Source organism: Ranitomeya variabilis, chromosome 4 (assembly GCF_051348905.1).
Source record: "Ranitomeya variabilis isolate aRanVar5 chromosome 4, aRanVar5.hap1, whole genome shotgun sequence".
In the NCBI taxonomy this organism is placed as follows: domain Eukaryota; kingdom Metazoa; phylum Chordata; class Amphibia; order Anura; family Dendrobatidae; genus Ranitomeya; species Ranitomeya variabilis.
In genome coordinates, this window is record NC_135235.1 from 393,148,885 (window position 1) to 393,171,363 (window position 22,479).

The 22,479-nt window shown below is 44.2% G+C and overlaps 1 protein-coding gene across 1 annotated transcript; it reads right to left on the bottom strand.

Moving 5' to 3' along the window:
* Nucleotides 1-499: 499 nt before the first annotated feature.
* On the bottom strand, nt 500-14,790 carry LOC143767190 (uncharacterized). Its single transcript, XM_077255307.1, has 10 exons — nt 14,626-14,790; nt 14,304-14,376; nt 14,139-14,229; nt 12,559-12,635; nt 9,533-9,638; nt 8,563-8,605; nt 8,411-8,476; nt 8,140-8,340; nt 7,779-7,971; nt 500-1,312 (listed from the first exon to the last, which is right to left on the bottom strand). The coding sequence occupies exons 2-10, from the start codon at nt 14,334-14,336 to the stop codon at nt 611-613; spliced, it is 1,512 nt and encodes a 503-aa protein (XP_077111422.1). The 5' UTR covers nt 14,337-14,376; nt 14,626-14,790; the 3' UTR covers nt 500-610.
* Between the last annotated feature and the right edge of the window lie 7,689 nt (nt 14,791-22,479).

A 22,479-nucleotide genomic window follows, 5' to 3' on the forward strand; every position in this document is an offset into this window, starting at 1 on the left:
GTAGTCAAAAGATAAGCTATTTAATGCAGGTGTCAAAGCAAGAAATGTGTATCTACGTCACTTCACTTTTTTTTTTTTACTGAATATAGAATTTAAATATTCCGTATGAAGGCTTATGTATCTTTAAGGGGTTGTCATCACCTGGCCCAAGGGTGTATCATAAAGCAAAAAACTATAGGTACCGGCCGGACCAATGCTCTTCTAATCACAGTGCTGTCTCCTCCTACGGCGGTTTCTTCATAACAATATAATGTGACTTCTACAGCCAATCAGCAGTCACTAATTTGCTGCAACGGTCATGTGACATTATGTCAAGTGACCATTGGGAAATGCAACAGATTAGTGTTGGAACAGAAGGTAAGTATAGTTTGCTTTTTGCTTCACCCTAGAGCTACTAATAAGAGCTTGACCACTAGTGAACAACCCCCCTTAAAGAGCTTTTCCTTGTCATATCTTCACTGTGCCTGGTTTTCCACATAATGTTTGATGCAAAAATAAACTGACAATTTAAAAGAAAAGGTTTATTGCTTACATTCCACATTTTAAACTTCTTATATATTATATATAATCTATTTTAAACATACTGTAAATTTTATATAACAACTTTTTTTTAGTAGTCCAAAAATGAGCTGTCACCTTCAGTATCTATGCTGGCCTGACTTGAAGGCGTCTGTGAAGAGCGGGAGAGGGGGCTCCGGTAAGGAGATTCAATAGGCGAATGTGGCTGACTAGGAGGGGCACACAATATGGATGGGTCTGAAGAATTGTGCTGGTTAGAATGAATATAACTAGATTCTGGGGAGTGTCTGGAGGAATGAGAGGTTTCATAGGGATAGTAGTGGGGGTAAGCAGGTGGGTATGTAGATGGGGAAATATGATCTTCTGGTGTGTACGAGTAGTTGTTGTGGGAGGGATGGAAAGCAGAAGCCTGCTGGTCAAGAGAATGCATCTGCAGCAACTCCATAATCTTCATTCTAAAAGCCCACTTCTTCTCCGGAGAGAATCTTTTAGTTACAGCCATGATATACATGTAGAAGTGATAGTCTGCGTCTTTCTCTAGCTCTTGATGTTCCCTGACAACTCCATGGGAGCTTATAGGCGAATTCAGAGTGCAATTGGACTTTTTCTCCTGCCTTCTCCGTTTTCGGGGCTGTTCCAGGTGGGGACTGTCCATTAATGGTACAGTAGGTGTAGCTCCTGACTCTGGGATTGTAAATGTGGCAAATGACTTTGGCTCCAACTTTTTGTCCTGGGTCTTATCTCGAAGGTTTCCAGAAATGCTGCGAAAAAACCCAAAAAACATACGTGTTCCCTACCATTATAAACATTGTCATTAAAATGGCTTTTCCATGTGGATTTATTATTAATAAAAAGATCAGTTACTCACCCCCTGCAGGTCTAGTGATGCCTCTCCACCAGTGTTCCCTGGTCTTTGCTAGCAGGCTGCAGCGCTGACATCATGACTAGAGTGCACATGACTGCTGCAGCTAATCACTATCCTCAGTGGCTCATGTCATCACCATCAACATTGAGGCCAGTGATTGGCTGCAGTAGTCGCATGCACTGTCAACAAATTATGGGCCAGCGGTGGAGAGACATCGCTGGACCGGTAGAGGATAATTATATCATTTTTCTGTAGCACAAGCCTATGGCCACTAAAAAAAATAAACTTAGTGTTTCCCTCCAAGCATGATCATAGTTTTCTAATGAGTAATAGTGCAACTGTGACCTATAAAGGAACCAATGTGACAGAGGTGATCAATCAATTTTTCCAAGGGTCCAAGCGACTGCTGTCATGCTCCAAACCAATAGGCTGAATTTAAAGGGGTTTTCGCAACTTAAAACTTTAGGCCGGGACACACTTAACGTATAAAAAAACGGTCCGTTTTTCACGGCCGAGAATCGCACAAATGTTTCAAAAACAGTGATCCGTGTGCAGTGCGAGGATGCGATTTCCTCGCATCAAATGATCCATGTGACATCCGTGTGACATCCGCATGCCGAGTTTTTCTCGCAAGCTTGCAAAACCGACATCTAATGGATTTATGTGCTCAAATGTTCGGGAAAACGTATATATATATATATATATATATATATATATATATATATATATATATATATATATATATATATATGTCATTGAGACACTTATATATATATATTCTGTATTTATATTTCATTCAGCGCGATATCTGTGAAAAGCCGGTAATTCAATTGCCGGCTTCACATTTCTCCTGCCTAAACCCGACAGGATATGAGACATGGTTTACATACAGTAAACCATCTCATATCCCCCTTTATTTTGCATATTCCACACTACTAATGTTAGTAGTGTGTATGTGCAAAATTTGGCCGCTGTAGCTGCTCAAATAAAGGGTTAAATGGCGGAAAAAATTGGCGTGGGCTCCCGCGCAATTTTCTCCGCCAGAGTAGTAAAGCCAGTGACTGAGGGCAGATATTAATAGCCAGGAGAGGGTCCATGGTTATTGGCCCCCCAGTGGCTACAAACATCTGCCCCCAGCCACCCCAGAAAAGGCACATCTGGAAGATGCGCCTATTCTGGCACTTGGCCACTCTCTTCCCACTCCCTGTAGCGGTGGGATATGGGGTAATGAAGGGTTAATGCCACCTTGCTATTGTAAGGTGACATTAAGCCAGATTAATAATGGAGAGGCGTCAATTATGTCACCTATCCATTATTAATCCAATTGTTTGAAAGGGTTAAAAAACACACACACATGATTCAAAAGTATTTTAATTAAATAAACACACAGGTTGTTTTAATATTTTATTGCTCTCTCAATCCATTTTAAGACCCTCGCTTGGCAAAATAATAAACCCACAAAATACATACCCTCAGATGAACCGTCACGTCCCACGAGGTAATCCATCTGAAGGGGTTAAAATATTTTACAAGCAGGAGCCCTGCTAATGCAGCTGTGCTCGTGCTTGTAAGCCCCAGCGAATGAAGGAAATGTAGGTCAATGACCTATAGTTACCTTCAGTCGCAGTGATGCGCCCCCTGCAGGTTGTCCTCATATGAGCTCGAGCGTGGGAAAACGTTCCCAGGCTGCAGTTCATGAGGACATCCACCAGAGGGCGCATCACCGCAACTCAATGTAAGTACAGATCACTCAGATTTCCTTTCATTACCCGGGGATTACAACCACGAGCGAGTGCTTTAGCGCAGCTCATGGCTGTAAAATAAGTAACCCCTTCAGATGGATTACCTCGTTGGACGTGAAAGATCATCGGAAGGTATGTATCTTGTGCGTTAATTATTTTGCCAAGCGAAGGTCTTCTGATGGATTGAGAGAACAATAAAATACTAAAACAACCTGTGTGTTTATTTCATTAAAATCATTTTTAATAATGTGTGTGTCTTTTTTAACCCTTTCAGACAATTGGATTAATAATGGATAGGTGTCATAATTGACGCCTCTCCATTATTAATCTGGCTTAATGTCACCTTACAATAGCAAGGTGGCATTAACCCTTCATTACCCCATATCCCACCGCTACAGGGAGTGGGAAGAGAGTGGCCAAGTGCCAGAATTGGCGCATCTTCCAGATGTGCCTTTTCTGGGGTGGCTGGGGGCAGATGTTTGTAGCCACGGGGGGGGCAATAACCATGGACCCTCTCCTGGCTATTAATATCTGCCCTCAGTCACTGGCTTTACTACTCTGGCGGAGAAAATTGCGCGGGAGCCCACGGCCATTTTTTCCCGCCATTTAACCCTTTATTTGAGCAGCTACAGCGGCCAAATTTTGCACATACACACTACTAACATTAGTAGTGTGGAATATGCAAAATAAAGGGGGATATGAGATGGTTTACTGTATGTAAACCATGTCTCATATCCTGTCGGGTTTAGGCAGGAGAAATGAGAAGCCGGCAATTGAATTACCGGCTTTTCTATAGAACACCGCTGCGTATTTCTCGCAATGCACACGCATGGTCCGTGTGTAATCCGATTTTTTCGCGCACCCATAGACTTGCATTGGCGAGTCTCGGCCGAGATACGCTGACAATCGCAGCCTGCTGCGAGTTCCCTCGGATCCGAAATACGGTGGAGAAAATATCGGATGATGGGAGCTGGACCATAGATTAACATTGGGCCGAGTGCTATGCGATTTTTTATCGCATAGCACTCGTCCGTATTACGGTCTAGTGTGACCCCGGCCTTAGGAGAATGCTGCTCCCAGTCCCCAGCTTCTTGCATTCCTGGGGATATTTTGCTTCTACCAGAGGTAAAGTTGCCTCTGTAGCGTTGGGAGTCTGAATCTGGTTGGATCCAGCCAACTTCAGCACGGCGAAGACCCTGTTGTGCCAAGCGCTCCTTACCTAGGTACCCAGCCAGGCGAGGACTTCATGGTGGCTGGCAACCTAGGTAATGAGCTTTACACTACAGAATTAAAAATCCATCTGTTTCCAAGAACAGAGAGGATTTTTAACAAAAGGTAAATTGCAAAGTTGCAATTTGAACCATTACTGAACTTGATACAACCCCCTTAATCTTGCTCAATATTACTACTAGCATGGTAATTTTATTATTTTTATATTATTTAAAATTAATTTTATCGCTTAATACTGAGCAGAATTCAGTATGCTGACTAGTTACTACTACATGTTACAATGCAGCTTCCATAATGTACTTAACTGCATTGTATAATATTTATAAATCAGACTCTTCTTGTTATTCAGCCTTTAAAGAAATGTGCCAGCAATTTTTTTTGCCATGTAATCTGTGGACTGCATGAGGCAGGGTTTTCGATACAGATTTAAGAGATTTGTCACTTATCAGACTGTGTGCTGTTGTTTACTTACACTGAAAATTTTATCACCTGGTGTTTATCACTGCCTGGTCTACAGCACTGCCAGCCTGCTAGTCTGACTTTGCTCTCCTTTGATAAGCAGCTCACTGTCTACACACAATGTTCATGCAGAGCCTGGTGTGGGCAGGGCTAGCTTTCTCGGCTCTGCTTCATTACTAGATCTAAAAGCTCTGAGTTAGAACAGCTGCACACAGCAGTCTAAGTCACACATCATTGGATTCAGCTTCTCTTTGCCTACAAACCTGCTGACAGATTCCCTTTAAGCATAATAAATTTCCATGCAATCCTTACTATGATCTCTATCTGTGTCTTCATCTTTGTGCCTGTCACAACTTAGCGCTCTTTCTTTGTCCTGGTCTGTCTTGTGCCTGTACTCGCTCCAATGTTGCCGCTCAGACCTACGTCTAAGGCCGGGGTCACACATGCGTGTTTTACGTACGTAAGAGCGCAAAAACTACGTACGTAAAACTCGCATTACATACGGCACAATGCTTCTCAATGGGGCTGCTCCTATTAGCCGCATATTACGGTTCAGTATTATACGGCTTTCTACGGCCGTACAAAATCGCAGCATGCTGCGTTTGTCAGCGTATTGCGCAAAAAAATCGCTAATGAAAGTCTATGGGGGCGAGAAAAATACGGATTCCACACGGACCTGCAGTGTGACTTGCGAGAAATACGCAGCGGTGTTAGTGAAAAGTCGGTAATTCAATTGCCGGCTTTTCATTTCTCCTGCACAAACCCGACAGAATATGAGACATGGTTTACATACAGTAAACCATCTCATATCCCCATTTTTTTTGCATATTCCACACTACTAATGTTAGTAGTGTGTATGTGCAAAATTTCAGCGCTGTAGCTGCTGAAATAAAGGGTTAAATGGCGGAAAAAATTGGCGTGGGCTCCCGCGCAATTTTCTCCGCCAGAATGGTAAAGCCAGTGACTGAGGGCAGATATTAATAGCCAGGAGAGGGTCCATGGTTATTGCCCCCCCCTGGCTACAAACATCTGCCCCCAGCCACCCCAGAAAAGGCACATCTGGAAGATGCGCCTATTCTGGCACTTGGCCACTCTCTTCCCACTCCCGTGTAGTGGTGGGATATGGGGTAATGAAGGGTTAATGCCACCTTGCTATTGGAAGGTGACATTAAGCCAGATTAATAATGGAGAGGCGTCAATTATGACACCTATCCATTATTAATCCAATTGTTGGAAAGGGTTAAAAAACACACACACACATGATTTAAAAGTAGTTTAATGAAATAAACACAGCGGTTGTTTTAATAATTTATTGTTCTCTCAATCCATCAGGAACACCCTCGCTTGGAAAAATAATAAACGCACAAGATACATACCTTCTGGTGAACCGTCTCGTCCCACGAAGTAATCCATCTGAAGGGGTTAACTAATATTACAGGCACGAGCTGCGATAAACCACTCGCTCGTGCCTGTAATCCCCGGGTGCTGAAAGGAAAGCTGGATCTATACTTACATTGAGTCGCGGTGAGGCGCCCTCTGGTGGATGTTCTCATGAACTGCAGCCTGGGAACTTTTTCCCACGCTCCAGGTCATATGAGGACATCCACCAGGGGGCGCATCACCGCGACTGAAGAAAAAGTAGGTCAATGACCTACATTTCATTCATTTGCCGGGGAATTACAAGCACAAGCACCGCTGCATTTAGCAGGGCTCCTGCCTGTAATATTAGTTAACCTCTTCAGATGGATTACTTCGTGGGACGAGACGGTTCACCAGAAGGTATGTATCTTGTGCGTTTATTATTTTTCCAAGCGAGGGTGTTCCTGATGGATTGAGAGAACAATAAATTATTAAAACAACCGCTGTGTTTATTTCATTAAACTACTTTTAAATCATGTGTGTGTGTGTTTTTTAACCCTTTCCAACAATTGGATTAATAATGGATAGGTGTCATAATTGACGCCTCTCCATTATTAATCTGGCTTAATGTCACCTTCCAATAGCAAGGTGGCATTAACCCTTCATTACCCCATATCCCACCGCTACACGGGAATGGGAAGAGAGTGGCCAAGTGCCAGAATAGGCGCATCTTCCAGATGTGCCTTTTCTGGGGTGGCTGGGGGTAGATGTTTTTAGCCACGGGGGGGCCAATAACCATGGACCCTCTCCTGGCTATTAATATCTGCCCTCAGTCACTGGCTTTACCATTCTGGCGGAGAAAATTGCGCGGCAGCCCACGCCATTTTTTTCCGCCATTTAACCCTTTATTTTAGCAGCTACAGCGCTGAAATTTTGCACATACACACTACTAACATTAATAGTGTGGAATATGCAAAACAAATGGGGATATGAGATGGTTTACTGTATGTAAACCATGTCTCATATCATGTCGGGTTTAGGCAGGAGAAATGAGAAGCCGGCAATTGAATTACCGGCTGTTCACAGATATCGCGCTGAATGAAATCTAAATACAGAATATATATATATGTGTCTCAATGACATATATATATACTGTATATATGTTTTAATGAACATTTGAGCACATAAATCCATTAGATGTCGGTTTTGCAAGCCTGCGCGAAAATCTCGCAGTACGGATGCCATACGGATTACATACGGAGGATGCCATGCGCAAAATACGCTGACACACCCTGACTACGGATCACTATTTTGGAAACATTTCTCCGTATTACGGCCGTAGTACGGACGTATAATACGTGGCGTATTGTCTTACGCCAAGTGTGACCCCAGCCTAAGGGTTAGGTCTACATTAATCAGGTGTGTGCACCTAGTTTGGTTGCAATGCAGCCGGCACTGAACTGCTTTGTCACATTTAATTTCCAGCCCTTTATCTGTCCCAGTCTATGGGACAGACAGGAAAAGCAAAAAAGAAGAATGTGGCTCATAAGCTGCTGTTTCCCCAGGTCTGGTTGCATAGAGTAAAAAAGGAAACTAAAACTTACCAGTCTCCTGACTTCTGCTTCCAAACTTGTCGGCGAGCCTCCAAAACAGGCTTCAAGAAATGGAGCTGGCGAAAATACAAGTATGTCTTCCTCTTTACTGCTGGTCCACTGCTCTTCTCTGCCTTCTTCTGCTGCTGCAGCTCCCTCCTGTAACAGTCCTTCAGAGAACGCCATCTTGTTTGAAGATCTTTCACTGTTAAAAACGTGAAGTAAATGACAACAGCGTCATACCGTCCTTAATACTAGCCTGGACATCCAAAGAGAAAACGGAAGATGGCCCATGATGCAGATTATAAACTGCTCTCACCCAGGTCTGAATTGATGGTAGGATTTTTGTGATGGACACTAGCAACATATTTACTTGTGCTTACATCGCCGGTCTTTGGTTTTTGTGTGCAAGTCATCCCAGTCGTCAGTCACTTCCTGACACACACTCTCCCAAGCATGGGACCTCTTAAGCCGGTCCATGTAACTGGGGTCCCTGGCATCCCAGATGGCCGGTTGGTGGGACACAGCAGTTATGAGACTGTTTACTTCAATGTAACCTCGACTGTCAGACATCCTGAAAAAAAAAAGAAACTTTGTTTAATTACACGTAAAGCAATTGTGGATAGAGAGAATCAGTAACTTACCTGACGGCAGATGGCCTTTTTCGTGTGTGAGAGAAAGTGCTGGCTCTGCCACTACTGCTGGTCCTGCTAAGAAAAAGATATGGCATGGGTTACATTGGTAATGGTTAACACGGGGGTAAAGGAATCGCCTGGATTGTCCAATAGTTACATACTTCTTAACAATGTGTGAATGAGTCCCAAGAGGTTCCGATGCTACTGTAAATGATAAAAAAGACGGTTTAAGAAAGTAAAGCCTACAATGTTCTACTATATGGACTTTCATTCTTTCCTACAGAATTATGTGCTCATTTAAATGACTTCTAAATAAATTGCATTCATTATTATTAAAATCTCTTATACCTGGTCAAGTAGGTGTACTTACTTTAAAGATTCATCTTATGTTAAACTGTATTGAGAGCAGTGTGAGATGTCAGCAGCAGGGAGGAGGGACACTGAGGAACTGTCAGATTAAGTGGGCAGAGATTAAGTTTAAATTTCTCAAAGGATAACACAGTGATTCTGATTTAGATTATCAGAGAAAATGCACCAGCCTCATCAGGTCTAAGAGAGTTTGTATTGTGAAATCTGGGGACAAATCAGCTTTTGTCCAACTTGTTTTGAAGGAATTCATAGCCAACATTTCCAATCTAACATTTCACCTGTTATCTGAGGACCAGAATTGTGTGGCTACCCATAAGTCTTAAATACCCATCAGCCTAACATTGGTTCAGGCAAGAAAGGTAGCAGCTTATCTCCTGTGGGACCTAAAGACAAGGCATGAGGAAATCTAACACACCCTATATTACTGTACTCCAACATTTGCTGTTGGATGAGCGATGGGACACATCCTTTGCACATCACCCATCATCATATATGTGTGGGTACCTACAGACTAAATGGGCTAAATTCTGCAAAAATCAGTCAATTAGTAAATGGCCATTAAAAGTTGACCATGTTGTGTACATTCTCTAATCCTGTCTTCATCTCTAGAGAGAAGGTGCCACAGGCAGTCTGCCTACATGGGCTGATGGCTCCTGAAGCTAATGTGGGTCACGTAGTGGATGAGGATTGTGTAAAACGTGGCACATATATAGCGAGTGAAGGAGCACATTACATGGTAACTGCTTAGTTTTCATTCCTCACCGGGGCAGAAATCTATAGGAATTTCTTCTTCCTTATTATCCAAGTAAGAGCTGTCTCCATCAATCATTGGGTCAGTATTAACTAGAACAATATTCAATCTTTCCTCCTAAAAATAAAAATACATTAATAAACTGCTATTAATATTTTGGTATCAATTTTAATTTAAAGTATAATAAATACAATTGGGAATCATCTGTTGAGCAGAGCTAACCAAGTCCTGCTCCTGCTTTACAGAATATCTTTGTCATAACAGAGTGCTATAAGGCTGTGTGCACACATAGCAGATTTTTCGCTATAAAAACGCTATAAAACCGCGAAAATAAAGCTCACATTAAGCATCCTATTTAATAGAATGCAATCCGCATTTTTGTGCACATGCTGCGTTTTCCTGAGCGGAATCGCATTCCAGAAAAAAAAGCAGCATGTTCATTAAATTTGCGGAATTGCGGGGGTTCCGCACACCTAGGAATGCATTGATCTGCTTACTTCCCGCATGGGGCTATGCCCACCATGCGGGAAGTAAGCTGATCATGTGCGGTTGGTACCCAGGGTGGAGGAGAGGAGACTTTCCTCCACGGACTGGGCACCATATAATTGTTAAAAAAAAAAGAATTAAAATAAAAAATCGTGATATACTCACCTTCGATGGCCCCGAGTCTTCCCGCCTCTCAGCGGTGCACGCGGCCGCTTCCGTTCCCATGGATGCTTTGTGTGACGGACCTGCGATGACGTCGCGGTCCGTGACCGTGACGTCATCGAAGGTCCTGTACACAAAGCATCTATAGGAACGGAAGCTGCTGAGGAGATCGGCTGCCTTCGGAAGTTGAGTATAGTATAGTGGCCAGTGTTACATACTACGTGGGCTGTGTTATATACTGCGTGTCTGCTATATACTGTGTGGGCTGTGTTATATACTACGTGGGCTGTGTTATTTACTGCGTGGCCTATATTAACGCATCGGGTATTCTACAATATGTATGTATATAGCAGCCACATGGTATATACCACAGGCCACGTAGTACTCCTATATACTACGTGGCCTGTGCTATATACTATGTGGCTGCTATATACATACATACATATTCTAGAATACCCGATGCGTTAGAATTGGGCCACCATCTAGTTCTAAATATTTTTTCATATCCAACAGGACATTTTCTCCCAATCCCCTATGCATTCACTTCCTTCCTGCACTTCATCTGACTTTCTGTCTTTGAAACGGTCACAGAAGAAGTGACCAGGCTCCTCACATCTTCTCGCCCTATCTGCAGCACTGATTCTATTCCCTCATCTCTCTTGCAGTCCCTCTCCCCGGATGTCACCACTCACCTAACAAACATATTTACCCATGCTCTCTTTCCCTCCTCCTTCAAACACTCCACCGTACACCCATTACTTAAAAAACCATCCCTCGACCAGAACTGCCCTGCTAACTACATACCTGTCTCTAATTTTCCCTTAATTTCTAAACTTCTGGAACATTTGGTCTACTCCTGTCTAATCCGCTATCTCTCAGATAATGCTCTTCTTGACCTTTTGCAATCCGGCTTCTGCTTCTTACACTCTACTGAAACTGCCCTTACTAAAGTTTTTAATGACGTACTAACAGTTAAGTCTAATGGCCAATACTCCCTGCTGATTCTTTGACACTGGATCACCAGCTCCTCCTCACTATGCTCCACTCTATCCATCTCAAGGATACTGATCTTTCCTGGTTCTCTTCCTACCTCTGTGACTGCTCCTTCACTGTATCTTTTGCTGGCTCCCCTTCCTGTTGAGTTTCCTCATGGTTCAGTTCTTAGCCCCCTCCTTTTCTCTCTATACACTGCCCTACTGGACAAACCATCAGTAGATTTGGTTTTCAGTACTCTCTTTATGCTGACTACACCCAATTATACATATAGTCTCATGACATCCCCCCTGCATTATTACAAAATACCAGAGATTGTCCATTTGCTGTGTCTAACATCGTGTCCTCGCTCTATTTAAAACTAAGTCTGTTAAAAACTGAACTCCTTGTGTTTCTTCCTTCCACTAACCTTCCTAAACCCAATATTACCATTACTGTGTGTAGTTCTATCATAATTCCCAAGTAGCACGCCTGATGCCTTGGGGTTATATTTGACTCAGAACTTTCCTTCACTCACTCACTCATGTCACTTATACCTCAAATACATCATTAGAATTTGACCTTTTCTTACCTTTGACTCTGCAAAACTCCTACTGTAGCTGATTCATTCTCATTTGGACTATCGCGATGTTCAACTAATCTGTCTCCATCTTACGAAACACTCCAATTCTTCCTGAATGCAGCATCCAGAATCATATCGTTCTCCAACCACTACACCGCTGCCTCTACTCTGTGCCCGTCATTGCACTGGCAGCCCATCCGCTACAGAGTTCAATACAAACGTACCTCTCTCAGACAGAAAGCGCTGCATAGTTCTGCACCACCCTACATTTCCTTCTCATCTCTATCACCCTACCCTATGCCCGAAGACTAACATCTTCAATTCGCACCCCCCACTCCCATCTCCAAGACTTCAAGCGTGCTGCGTCAATTCTCTGGAATGCACTACCCCAAACAATTAGATTGAGTCCCAGTATCCATAGTTTTAAATGTGCCCTAAAAATGCATTTCTTGAGACTGGCCTATCGCCTCACCTCACTTATCTAACTAGTCCCGTTCTGCCCTTCCAAAATTTTCATGCACTTATTAGCACTTTTAATCTGTATTTGTACACACAGTGGCTGGCGACTGGATCATGTAGTATATTTTGACTACCCTATTTATTATATTGATGGCTGGATGATCCAATACAAGCATCTTTTACTATTCACCCTTCATGTCTCCCCTATTTCCTCATAGACTGTATGCTTGTGAGCAAGGCCCTCACTTCCCTGGTATCTGTTGAATGTGTTACTCTGTTATATCTTTATTGTCTGTACAAGTCCCCTCTATAATGTAAAAGCGCTGCGGAATATGTTGGTGCTATAGAAATAAATATTATCACTATTATTATTACCTCTTTCTCTGGCTTTAAGCCATGTGAGTACCGAAGTCTCAGGCGTCTCTCTGGTGGATTTCTTTCACTGGACCCATCTGCAGGAGTAAATACCATACATTGTTCACTAATCCTCATCTTCATGTGGGAAAAGAATGACATTTGCAACTGTTGTGGATCTGTGACATTTGCCTGGGAGTTGTAGTTTTACAACTACGAATACATAAAGACAAGCTAATGACAATTGGTTTATGGTGTCACATTCCTAATGATGTTGGTGGCCATTGAATGAAGAGCTAGACATGACAGCTTGGTGGTTTGTCTGCATGCACCCTGCTGAGAATTTGTTTTGACCAGCCTTGTATCAGTAAAGCTGGCCATACATATTAATGTCTGTCTGCCGAATTATGCTTTGGCCAATCGTTCGTCAGACAGCCATCTCAATCGACACTCCCATACACAAGAGTGGTCGCGCAACCTAAAAAATATTTTAAAGCACCACTCCAGTATTCTTTTATTTTTATTTCTGTGCTAGAGTGGTGTAACTAATCTAAGTTTATATAGCTCTTCATGGCTGGGTGTGCATTATTCGGGGTCCCGATCCTGCTCGGCCCTTACGTTTACGTCATTTGACATATTGTAAGGTTTTAATACTAGAGGTTAGGACCATCATGAATAGGGTCACCTTGACGAGGTGGGATGACATGTTTTTTTTTTTTTTTTATCAAAATTACCGTATGTTAGTACCGTGTTAGTTTCAAGCACTATTGCTATTTATTTATTTGCTGCAGGGTATTTGCTCACTTTGTTTTCATCTTAAGTTTTGTCTGTTTACTGGCCAGTGTGAACATGTGCCTTTTGTCTGCAAGCACATCAACTTATTTTCCAGTTCATCTCTTTAGGTTTTCTGCTCGGCCTCCCTTTTCTTTGAGCTGGACATTACATTCATATAGTTCCCCATTGCTGGGTGTCCATTAGTCGGGGTCTCCATCCTGCTCAGCTTTTATTCACATTTATACCATTTGACATATAAGGTTTTAATACTAGAGGTTAGGACGATCCCAAATAGGGTCACCGTGACAAGGTGGAATGTCTTTTACATTTTTTAATCAAAATTATGTTAACTAAGTACTCTATGTTATTTTTTATGCACGATTGCCATATATTTACTGCAGGGTGTTTGCTCATTTTAGGCTTAATTGACCTTGCTCTCCTTGGATGTGGTCTATGGCGTGTGCAGAGAAAGCAGAAAACTTCCCAAGCCGACTAAGATGTCGATCACACTGCTCTTAGAGTGTCCCACACACACATTGGCATTGATTGAGGGTGGTCCTGGACTAGTCTGGTGATCACAGGCAGGGATGATTAAACTTAGTTTATTAACATGTACATTTGGGGCTAATTCAGGCATCATTTAAGAGGGCATAAGGATGCTGATAAAGTGCTCCTTTTACCTTCTAGGGGTAAACCAGAGAACCATCCCCCCCATAATGCTCCCCCTCCTCTAATGATGCCCCCTGCTGGCCATAACATGTGTTTGAGCTGATAGGGGACAGTGGGGCAGATAAAGAACATAGCATCCATTTCTGATTCTTCCTTACGTAGGCTGATATCAGCAGGTATCTCCTCCTCCTTAATCTTCACACACATGATTTCTCCATCCTCGACTTGCATATGTATCTGAACTCCACCCTGCGATAAAGGACAGTCTTAGTAATCCAGTATAAGGAATGTCACTAGATCCAGACAGTGTACGCCCAGTCTACCTGAGGATCCGCTGCGTGCATAGTGCAGGCCATCTGATGGAAGCATAGGGCGGCAGGCAACCAAGCGGTGGTCCTGAAACCATAACAACATGTACATGAAGAGACGGCTTCTCATAGGGGCCACTGTCTACAGCTACTGACATGCTAGATGTGTATGTGACAAGCAATGGGTTAGCGAGCAGTGTGAGAATACTAATGGGGGCACCACTATGCCCAACCCACATGTGCCCTGCTACCAGTGACCACCTCTTACACTAAAAAGGAGTGCCCAGGATGCAGCCCAAACTGGCTGATACCAGGGAACAACAGAATGCATTCCCACCTGCTTCCTGCGGAACTAGGTGTAACTTCAGGCTCAGTGTGCAGCTCCAGCGCTATGGCGGTCACCAGTGACAGACTATACTCATAGTAATAGTACTGGCACCCTCCGGAGCTGTGGACACTAAATAAACTCCCCTGCAGCACTGACAGCCCGATAACAGCAGCAGCTCAGCACTTACTCAGCGCAGACTCATCTTCCTGTTTACTTCCGCCACTAGACGTCTCCTGTCCGTTCCTGGCACCTAACTTCCGGTCTGTGCGTTCCAGGAGCCCCAGGACTGTGCGTCCCACTGGGTGTACTTACCACGTGACGTCCTGCAGCTTTAGAGTCACGTGGTTGTAGGGAGACTGTATGGGCTCCCTCCAGGTCCTGTCAGCAGCACATACAATCTAGCTGGTTCACTGCTGAAGATGCCAGACTGTATGGGCTCCTTCCAGGTATAGGACTAACTCGGTAGAATGTATGGGAACCGTGGTAGATGTTTATTAGCGAGGACATCAGAATGTGTAAGCTGCGCTAATAAAGTTATTATATTTATAGTCATTGGTTATATTTTATATTAGTCAAGAAATCAGGCTGCATGGGCTCCTTACAGATCCCGCCTGCAGCCCATATAGTCTAGCTGACTCACTGGTGATGACACTAGAATGTATGGGCCCCTGTCAGGTATAAGCATACCTCCCAACTTTCGAGGAAGGGAAAGAGGGACAAAGTTAGCGTCGGACGCAGCGCCCCGCGGCAAATTTTAGGCCACACCTCTGACCACACCCATTTCACAACTAGTCACGCCCCAACCACACCCATTTAGCACTTCTGATCACAATGTTTCGTAAACAATAATTATTAACAAAAAAATATGGCCACACAGTGCTCCGTACTGTATAATGGCCACACATGATGCTCCATACTGTATAATGGCCACACATGATGCTCCATACTGTATAATGGCCACACATGATGCTCCATACTGTATAGTGACCGCACATGATGCTCCATACTGTATAATGACCACACATGATGCTGTGTACAGTGTACTGGCCCCACGTGATGCTTCATACAGTATAATGGGCCCACATGATGCTGCATACTGTATAATGGCCACACATGATGCTCCATACTGTATAATGGCCACACATGATGCTCCATACTGTATAATGGCCACATGATGCTCCATACTGTACTGGCCACACATGATGCTCCATACTGTATAATGGCCACATTATGCTCCATACTGTATAATAGCCCCACATGATGCTTCGTACTTTATAATGGCCACACATAATGCTGCGTACTGTATAATGGCCACACATGATGCTCCATACTGTATAATGGCCACACATGATGCTCCTTACTGTATAATGGCTCCACATGATGCTCCATACTGTATAATGGCCACAGTGCCCCATACCGTATAATGGCCACACATAATGCTCCATACTGTATAATGGCCACATTATGCTCCAAACTGTATAATGGCCCCACATGATGCTGCGTACAGTATACTTGCCCCACGTGATGGTCCATACAGTATAATGGCCCCACATGATGCTTTCTACAGTATATGGCCCCACACGATGCTGGGTACAGTCTAATGGCCACACATAATGCTGGGTACAGTATAATGGCCCCACACAATGCTCCATACAGCAGAGGTGTCAAACTGCATTCCTCGAGGGCCGCCAACAGGTCATGTTTTCAGGATTTCCTTGTATTGCACAGGTGATAATTTAATCACCTGCACAGAATGATAACAGCACCTTGTGGAATGCTAAGGAAATACTGAAAACATGACCTGTTGGCGGCCCTCGAGGAATGCAGTTTGACACCTCTGCCATAGAGTATAATGGCCCCACACAATGCTGGGTACAGTATAATGGCCATACATGGTTACACCACCCCCATCATTGCCTTTTCCATCACTACACACACACCTTTCACCGCGCACCCTCGCAGCAGCCGGCAGCTTCCACTCCCACGGCACTGAATGGTGTCATTCAGCTGCGCCACCTACTGCTCACGTTGCTGCAGCTGTGATACGCCACTGATAAAGACCTCTCTGTGTCTCCTGTGCCAGTCAGTGTCAGAGTGAGAAGCAATATCTGCTACAGTCTGACACAGCCAGCGTCCGCTCCGTACACCTTGTACACATGCGACTCCGCTCCATACACTTCGTACACACACGACTCCGCTCCATACACCTTGCACATGCGGCTCCGCTCCGTACACCTGGTACACACACGGCTCCGCTCCGTACACCTCATACACACACGGCTCCTCCCCATACACCTCGTACACACACGGCTCCACTCCGTACACCTCGTACACACAAGGCTCCGCTCCTTACACCTCGTACACACACACGGCTCCGCTCCGTACACCTCATACACACGGCTCCTCTCCATACATCTCGTACACACAAGGCTCCACTCCGTACACCTCGTACACACACGGCTCCGCTCCATACACCTCGTACACACACGACTGCGCTCCATACACCTTGCACATGCGGCTCATTCCATACACCTCGTACACACACGGCTCCGCTCCATACACCTCGTACACACACGGCTCCGCTCCATACACCTCGTACACACACGACTGCGCTCCATACACCTTGCACATGCGGCTCCGCTCCATACACCTCGTACACACACGGCTCCGCTCCATACACCTCGTACACACAGGACTGCACTCCATACACCTTGCACATGCGGCTCCGCTCCGTACACCTCGCACATACACGGCTCAGCTCCGTACACCTCATACACACATGGCTCCACTCCGTACACACACGGCTCCACTCCGTACACCTCGTACACAAATGGCTCCGCTCCATACACATTGCACACGCTGCTCCGCTCCGTATACCTTGCACACACGGCTCCGCTCCGTACACCTCATACACACACGGCTCCTCTCCATACATCTCATACACACACGACTCCGCTCCATACACCTTGTACACACACGGCTCCGCTCCATACACCGCGAACACACGACTGCGCACCATACACCTTGCACATGCGGCTCCGCTCCGTACACCTTTTACACACATGGCCCGCTTCGTACACGTCTTACACACACGACTCTGCTCAATACACCTTTCACACGCTGCTCCGCTCCGTACACCTCGTACACACGCGGCTGTGCTCCGTACACCTCGTACACACGGCTCCGTACACCTCTTACACACACGACTCCGATCCATACACCTCGTACACACACGGCTATGCTACATCCACACTGTAAACACCTCCTGACCTCACACATACGCTTACCCTCGTCCAGCGTCATGACAACCAGCAGAGTCCTGCACACGGAGGTCCTCCCGATCATGTGACCCCCCTGACTTCTCCCATCCTGTGACTTCATCACAGGTCCTGTGCGCCAATATGTGGTGTGCTGCTCTGCGTGTGCAGGGACTCAGGGAGCTGACCGGGTGATATTACACACCTCCCAACCAGTGCGGGACAACTAATGTCCCGCCCGGGATCGCGGGGCTGACTGTCAAAATCGGGACAGTCCCGCTGGATCCGGGTTGGGAGGTATGTATTAGTGATGACACTAGAATGTATGGGCCCCTGTCAGGTATGTATTAGTGATGACACTAGAATGTATGGGCCCCTGTCAGGTATATATTAGTGGTGACACTAGAATGTATGGGCCTCTGTCAGGTATATATTAGTGATGACACTAGAATGTATGGGCCCCTGTCAGGTATATATCAGTGATGACAGTAGAATGTATGGAATCCTGTCAGGTATATATTAGTGATGACACTAGAATGTATGGACCCCTGTCAGGTATATATTAGTGATGACACTAGAATGTATGGAATCCTGTCAGGTATATATCAGTGATGACACTAGCATATATGGGCCCCTGTCAGGTATATATCAGTGATGACACTAGAATGTATGGGCTCCTGTTAGGTATATATCAGTGATGACACTAGAATATATGGGCCCCTGTCAGGTATATATCAGTGATGACACTAGAATGTATGGGCCCCTGTCAGGTATATATCAGTGATGACACTAGAATATATGGCCTCCTGTTAGGTACAGTGCCTACAAGTAGTATTCAACCCCCTGCAGATTTAATAAGATGCAAATAAGTTAGAGCCTTCAAACATCAAACAAGAGCAGGATTTATTAAGAGATGCATAAATCTTACAAACCAAAAAGGTTTGTTGCTCAGTTAAATTTTTATAAATTTTAAACATAAAAGTGTGGGTCAATTATTATTCAACCCCTAGGTTTAATATTTTGTGGAATAACCTTTGTTTGCAATTACAGCTAATAATCGTCTTTTATAAGACCTGATCAGGCCGGCACAGGTCTCTGGAGTTATCTTGGCCCACTCCTCCATGCAGATCTTCTCCGAGTTATCTCGGTTCTTTGGGTGTCTCATGTGGACTTTAATCTTGAGCTCCTTCCACAAGTTTTCAATTGGGTTAAGGTCAGGAGACTGACTAGGCCACTGCAACACCTTGATTTTTTGCCTCTTGAACCAGGCCTTGGTTTTCTTGGCTGTGTGCTTTGGGTCGTTGTCTTATTGGAAGATGAAATGACGACCCATCTTAAGATCCTTGATGGAGGAGCGGAGGTTCTTGGCCAAAATCTCCAGGTAGGCCGTGCTATCCATCTTCCCATGGATGCGGACCAAATGGCCAGGCCCCTTGGCTGAGAAACAGCCCCACAGCATGATGCTGCCACCACCATGCTTGACTGTAGGGATGGTATTCTTGGGGTCATATGCAGTGCCATCCAGTCTCCAAACGTCACGTGTGTGGTTGGCACCAAAGATCTCGATCTTGGTCTCATCAGACCAGAGAACCTTGAACCAGTCAGTCTCAGAGTCTCCAAGTAATCATGAGCAAACTGTAGACGAGCCTTGACATGACGCTTTGAAAGTAAAGGTACCTTACGGGCTCGTCTGGAACGGAGACCATTGCGGTGGAGTACGTTACTTATGGCATTGACTGAAACCAATGTCCCCACTGCCATGAGATCTTCCCGGAGCTCCTTCCTTGTTGTCCTTGGGTTAGCCTTGACTCTTCGGACAAGCCTGGCCTCGGCACGGGAGGAAACTTTCAAAGGCTGTCCAGGCCGTGGAAGGCTAACAGTAGTTCCATAAGCCTTCCTCTTCCGGATGATGCTCCCAACAGTGGAGACAGGTAGGCCCAACTCCTTGGAAAGGGTTTTGTACCCCTTGCCAGCCTTGTGACCCTCCACGATCTTGTCTCTGATGGCCTTGGAATGCTCCTTTGTCTTTCCCATGTTGACCATGTATGAGTGCTGTTCACAAGTTTGGGGAGGGTCTTAAATAGTCAGAAAAGGCTGGAAAAAGAAATAATTAATCCAAACATGTGAAGCTCATTGTTCTTTGCGCCTGAACTACTTCTTAATACTTTAGGGGAACCAAACAGAATTATGGTGGGTTGAGGGGTTGAATAATAAATGACCCTCTGAAAAAACTTTTCACAATTTAAAAAAAAAAATAAACAAAGAAATAACATTCTTTTTTGCTGCAGTGCATTTCACACTTCCAGGCTGATCTACAGTCCAAATGTCACAATGCCAAGTTAATTCCAAATGTGTAAACCTGCTAAATCTGCAGGGGGTTGAATACTACTTGTAGGCACTGTATATATCAGTGATGACACTAGAATGTATGGGCTTCTGTCAGGTAGATATCAGTGATGACATATGGGCCCCTGTCAGGTATATATTAGTGATGACACTAGAATGTATGGGCTCCTGTCAGGTATATATTAGTGATGACACTAGAATGTATGGGCCCCTGTCAGGTATATATTAGTGATGACCCTAGAATATATGGGCTCCTGTTAGGTATATATCAGTGATGACACTAGAATGTATGGGCCCCTGTCAGGTATATATCAGTGATGACACTAGAATATATGGGCCCCTGTCAGGTATATATCAGTGATGACACTAGAATATATGGGCCCCTGTCAGGTATATATCAGTGATGACACTAGAATATATGGGCCCCTGTCAGGTATATATTAGTGATGACACTAGAATATATGGGCCCCTGTCAGGTATATATCAGTGATGATATCAGAATGTATGGGCCCCTGTCAGGTATATATCAGTGATGACACTAGAATATATGGGCTCCTGTTAGGTATATATCAGTGATGACACTAGAATGTATGGGCCCCTGTCAGGTATATATCAGTGATGATATCAGAATGTATGGGCCCCTGTCAGGTATATATTAGTGATGACACTAGAATATATGGGCCCCTGTCAGGTATATATCAGTGATGACACTAGAATATATGGGCCCCTGTCAGGTATATATTAGTGTTGACACTAGAATGTATGGGCACCTGTCAGGTATATATTAGTGATGACACTAGAATGTATGGGCTCCTGTCACGTATATATTAGTGATGACATCAGGATGTATGTGCTCCTGTCAGGTATATATCAGTGATGACACTAGAATGTATGGGCCCCTGTCAGGCATATATCCGTGATGACACTAGAATGTATGGGCTCCTGTCAGGTATATATCAGTGATTACACTAGAATGTATGGGCTCCTGTCAGATATATATTAGTGATGACACTAGAATGTATGGGCCCCTGTCAGGTATATATTAGTGATGACACTAGAATGTATGGGCTCCTGTCACGTATATATTAGTGATGACATCAGAATGTATTGGCCCCTGTCAGGTATATATTAGTGATGACACTAGAATGTATGGGCCCCTGTCAGGTAGATATCAGTGATTACAGTAGAATAGGTAGATATCAGTGATTACACTAGAATGTATGGGCTCCTGTCAGGTATATATCAGTGATGACACTAGAATGTATGGGCTCCTGTCAGGTAGATATCAGTGATGACACTAGAATGTATGGACCCCTGTCACGTATATATTAGTGTTAGACAGACAATAGGGCGCACTGCCATATATATATACTAAAGAGGCAGCAAGGGTGCAATGTCAGTAATAAGAACCAATTTTCAAAAACAAAAGAAAAGCATTACTGCATGGAAGATTGCACACCATCCAATAATAAAGAGACAAATATAAAAATATAACAAACTGATTTATTAACACATCAAAAAAACACCACAATTAAAACATAATTAAAAAATACAAACACCGTCCAACACTCAGGTAATGGAGACCATAACATAAGCATAGCATTATAACCCAAATAAAACCTAGTGGCTCATGAGGTAGTATGCATTCTACCTAATAAGAAAGAGTCCTAAATGGCCAATAAATGCATACGAAGACGCTTATATGCAAAACAGATGGAGCAAACGGCCATAAGTCCAAGATGTAAAACTAGCCAACTAGCAGGTTAAAGGGTAGCTAGTACATAATAATACCCCTAGGACCCCTAGAAATAGACGGAGGAAACCCCCCATGAAAATACAACCTGGTGGAGACGCGATGCCCTACGCGTATCGCCTGGCAGACCAGGCTTCGTCAGGGAAGGTCCTATTAGTGATGACACTAGAATGTATGGGCCCCAGTCAGGTAGATATCAGTGATTACACTAGAATGGCAGCCCTCCCCCGGACTTGAAATGTAATTAAGGGGGGGTCTCATGGCCATACAGGCCGTCAATTTTGAATTACAAGTGGATTATTTTAATGTTTTATTTTGTTCCCTCTGAATAGGTTTATGAAGGGTTAAATATTGTTTGAAGCCTGTCAGGCAATTTCATTCCAGCTAATACCAGTTTTTGTTGGCGCCTTTTCTAAGGGCTGTGATTGGTCTGGAGCACTGTGGTGGTATTTTAGTGCAATATATAAAGCAGTTCTGAGGGAATTTGTCATTCCGAACGGTTTCCTG

What these genes read in the sequence shown, in the direction of transcription:
- LOC143767190 (XM_077255307.1), bottom strand. Translation starts at nt 14,336, where the DNA reads ATGGCCTGCACTATGCACGCAGCGGATCCTCAG. An exon ending in GACCGGCGATGTAAGCACAA is followed by an intron (nt 7,972 to 8,139) that starts GTAAATATGTTG and finishes CGTTTTTAACAG; the next exon opens with TGAAAGATCTTCAAACAAGA. An exon ending in AAGCAGAAGTCAGGAGACTG is followed by an intron (nt 1,313 to 7,778) that starts GTAAGTTTTAGT and finishes TTATAATGGTAG; the next exon opens with GGAACACGTATGTTTTTTGG.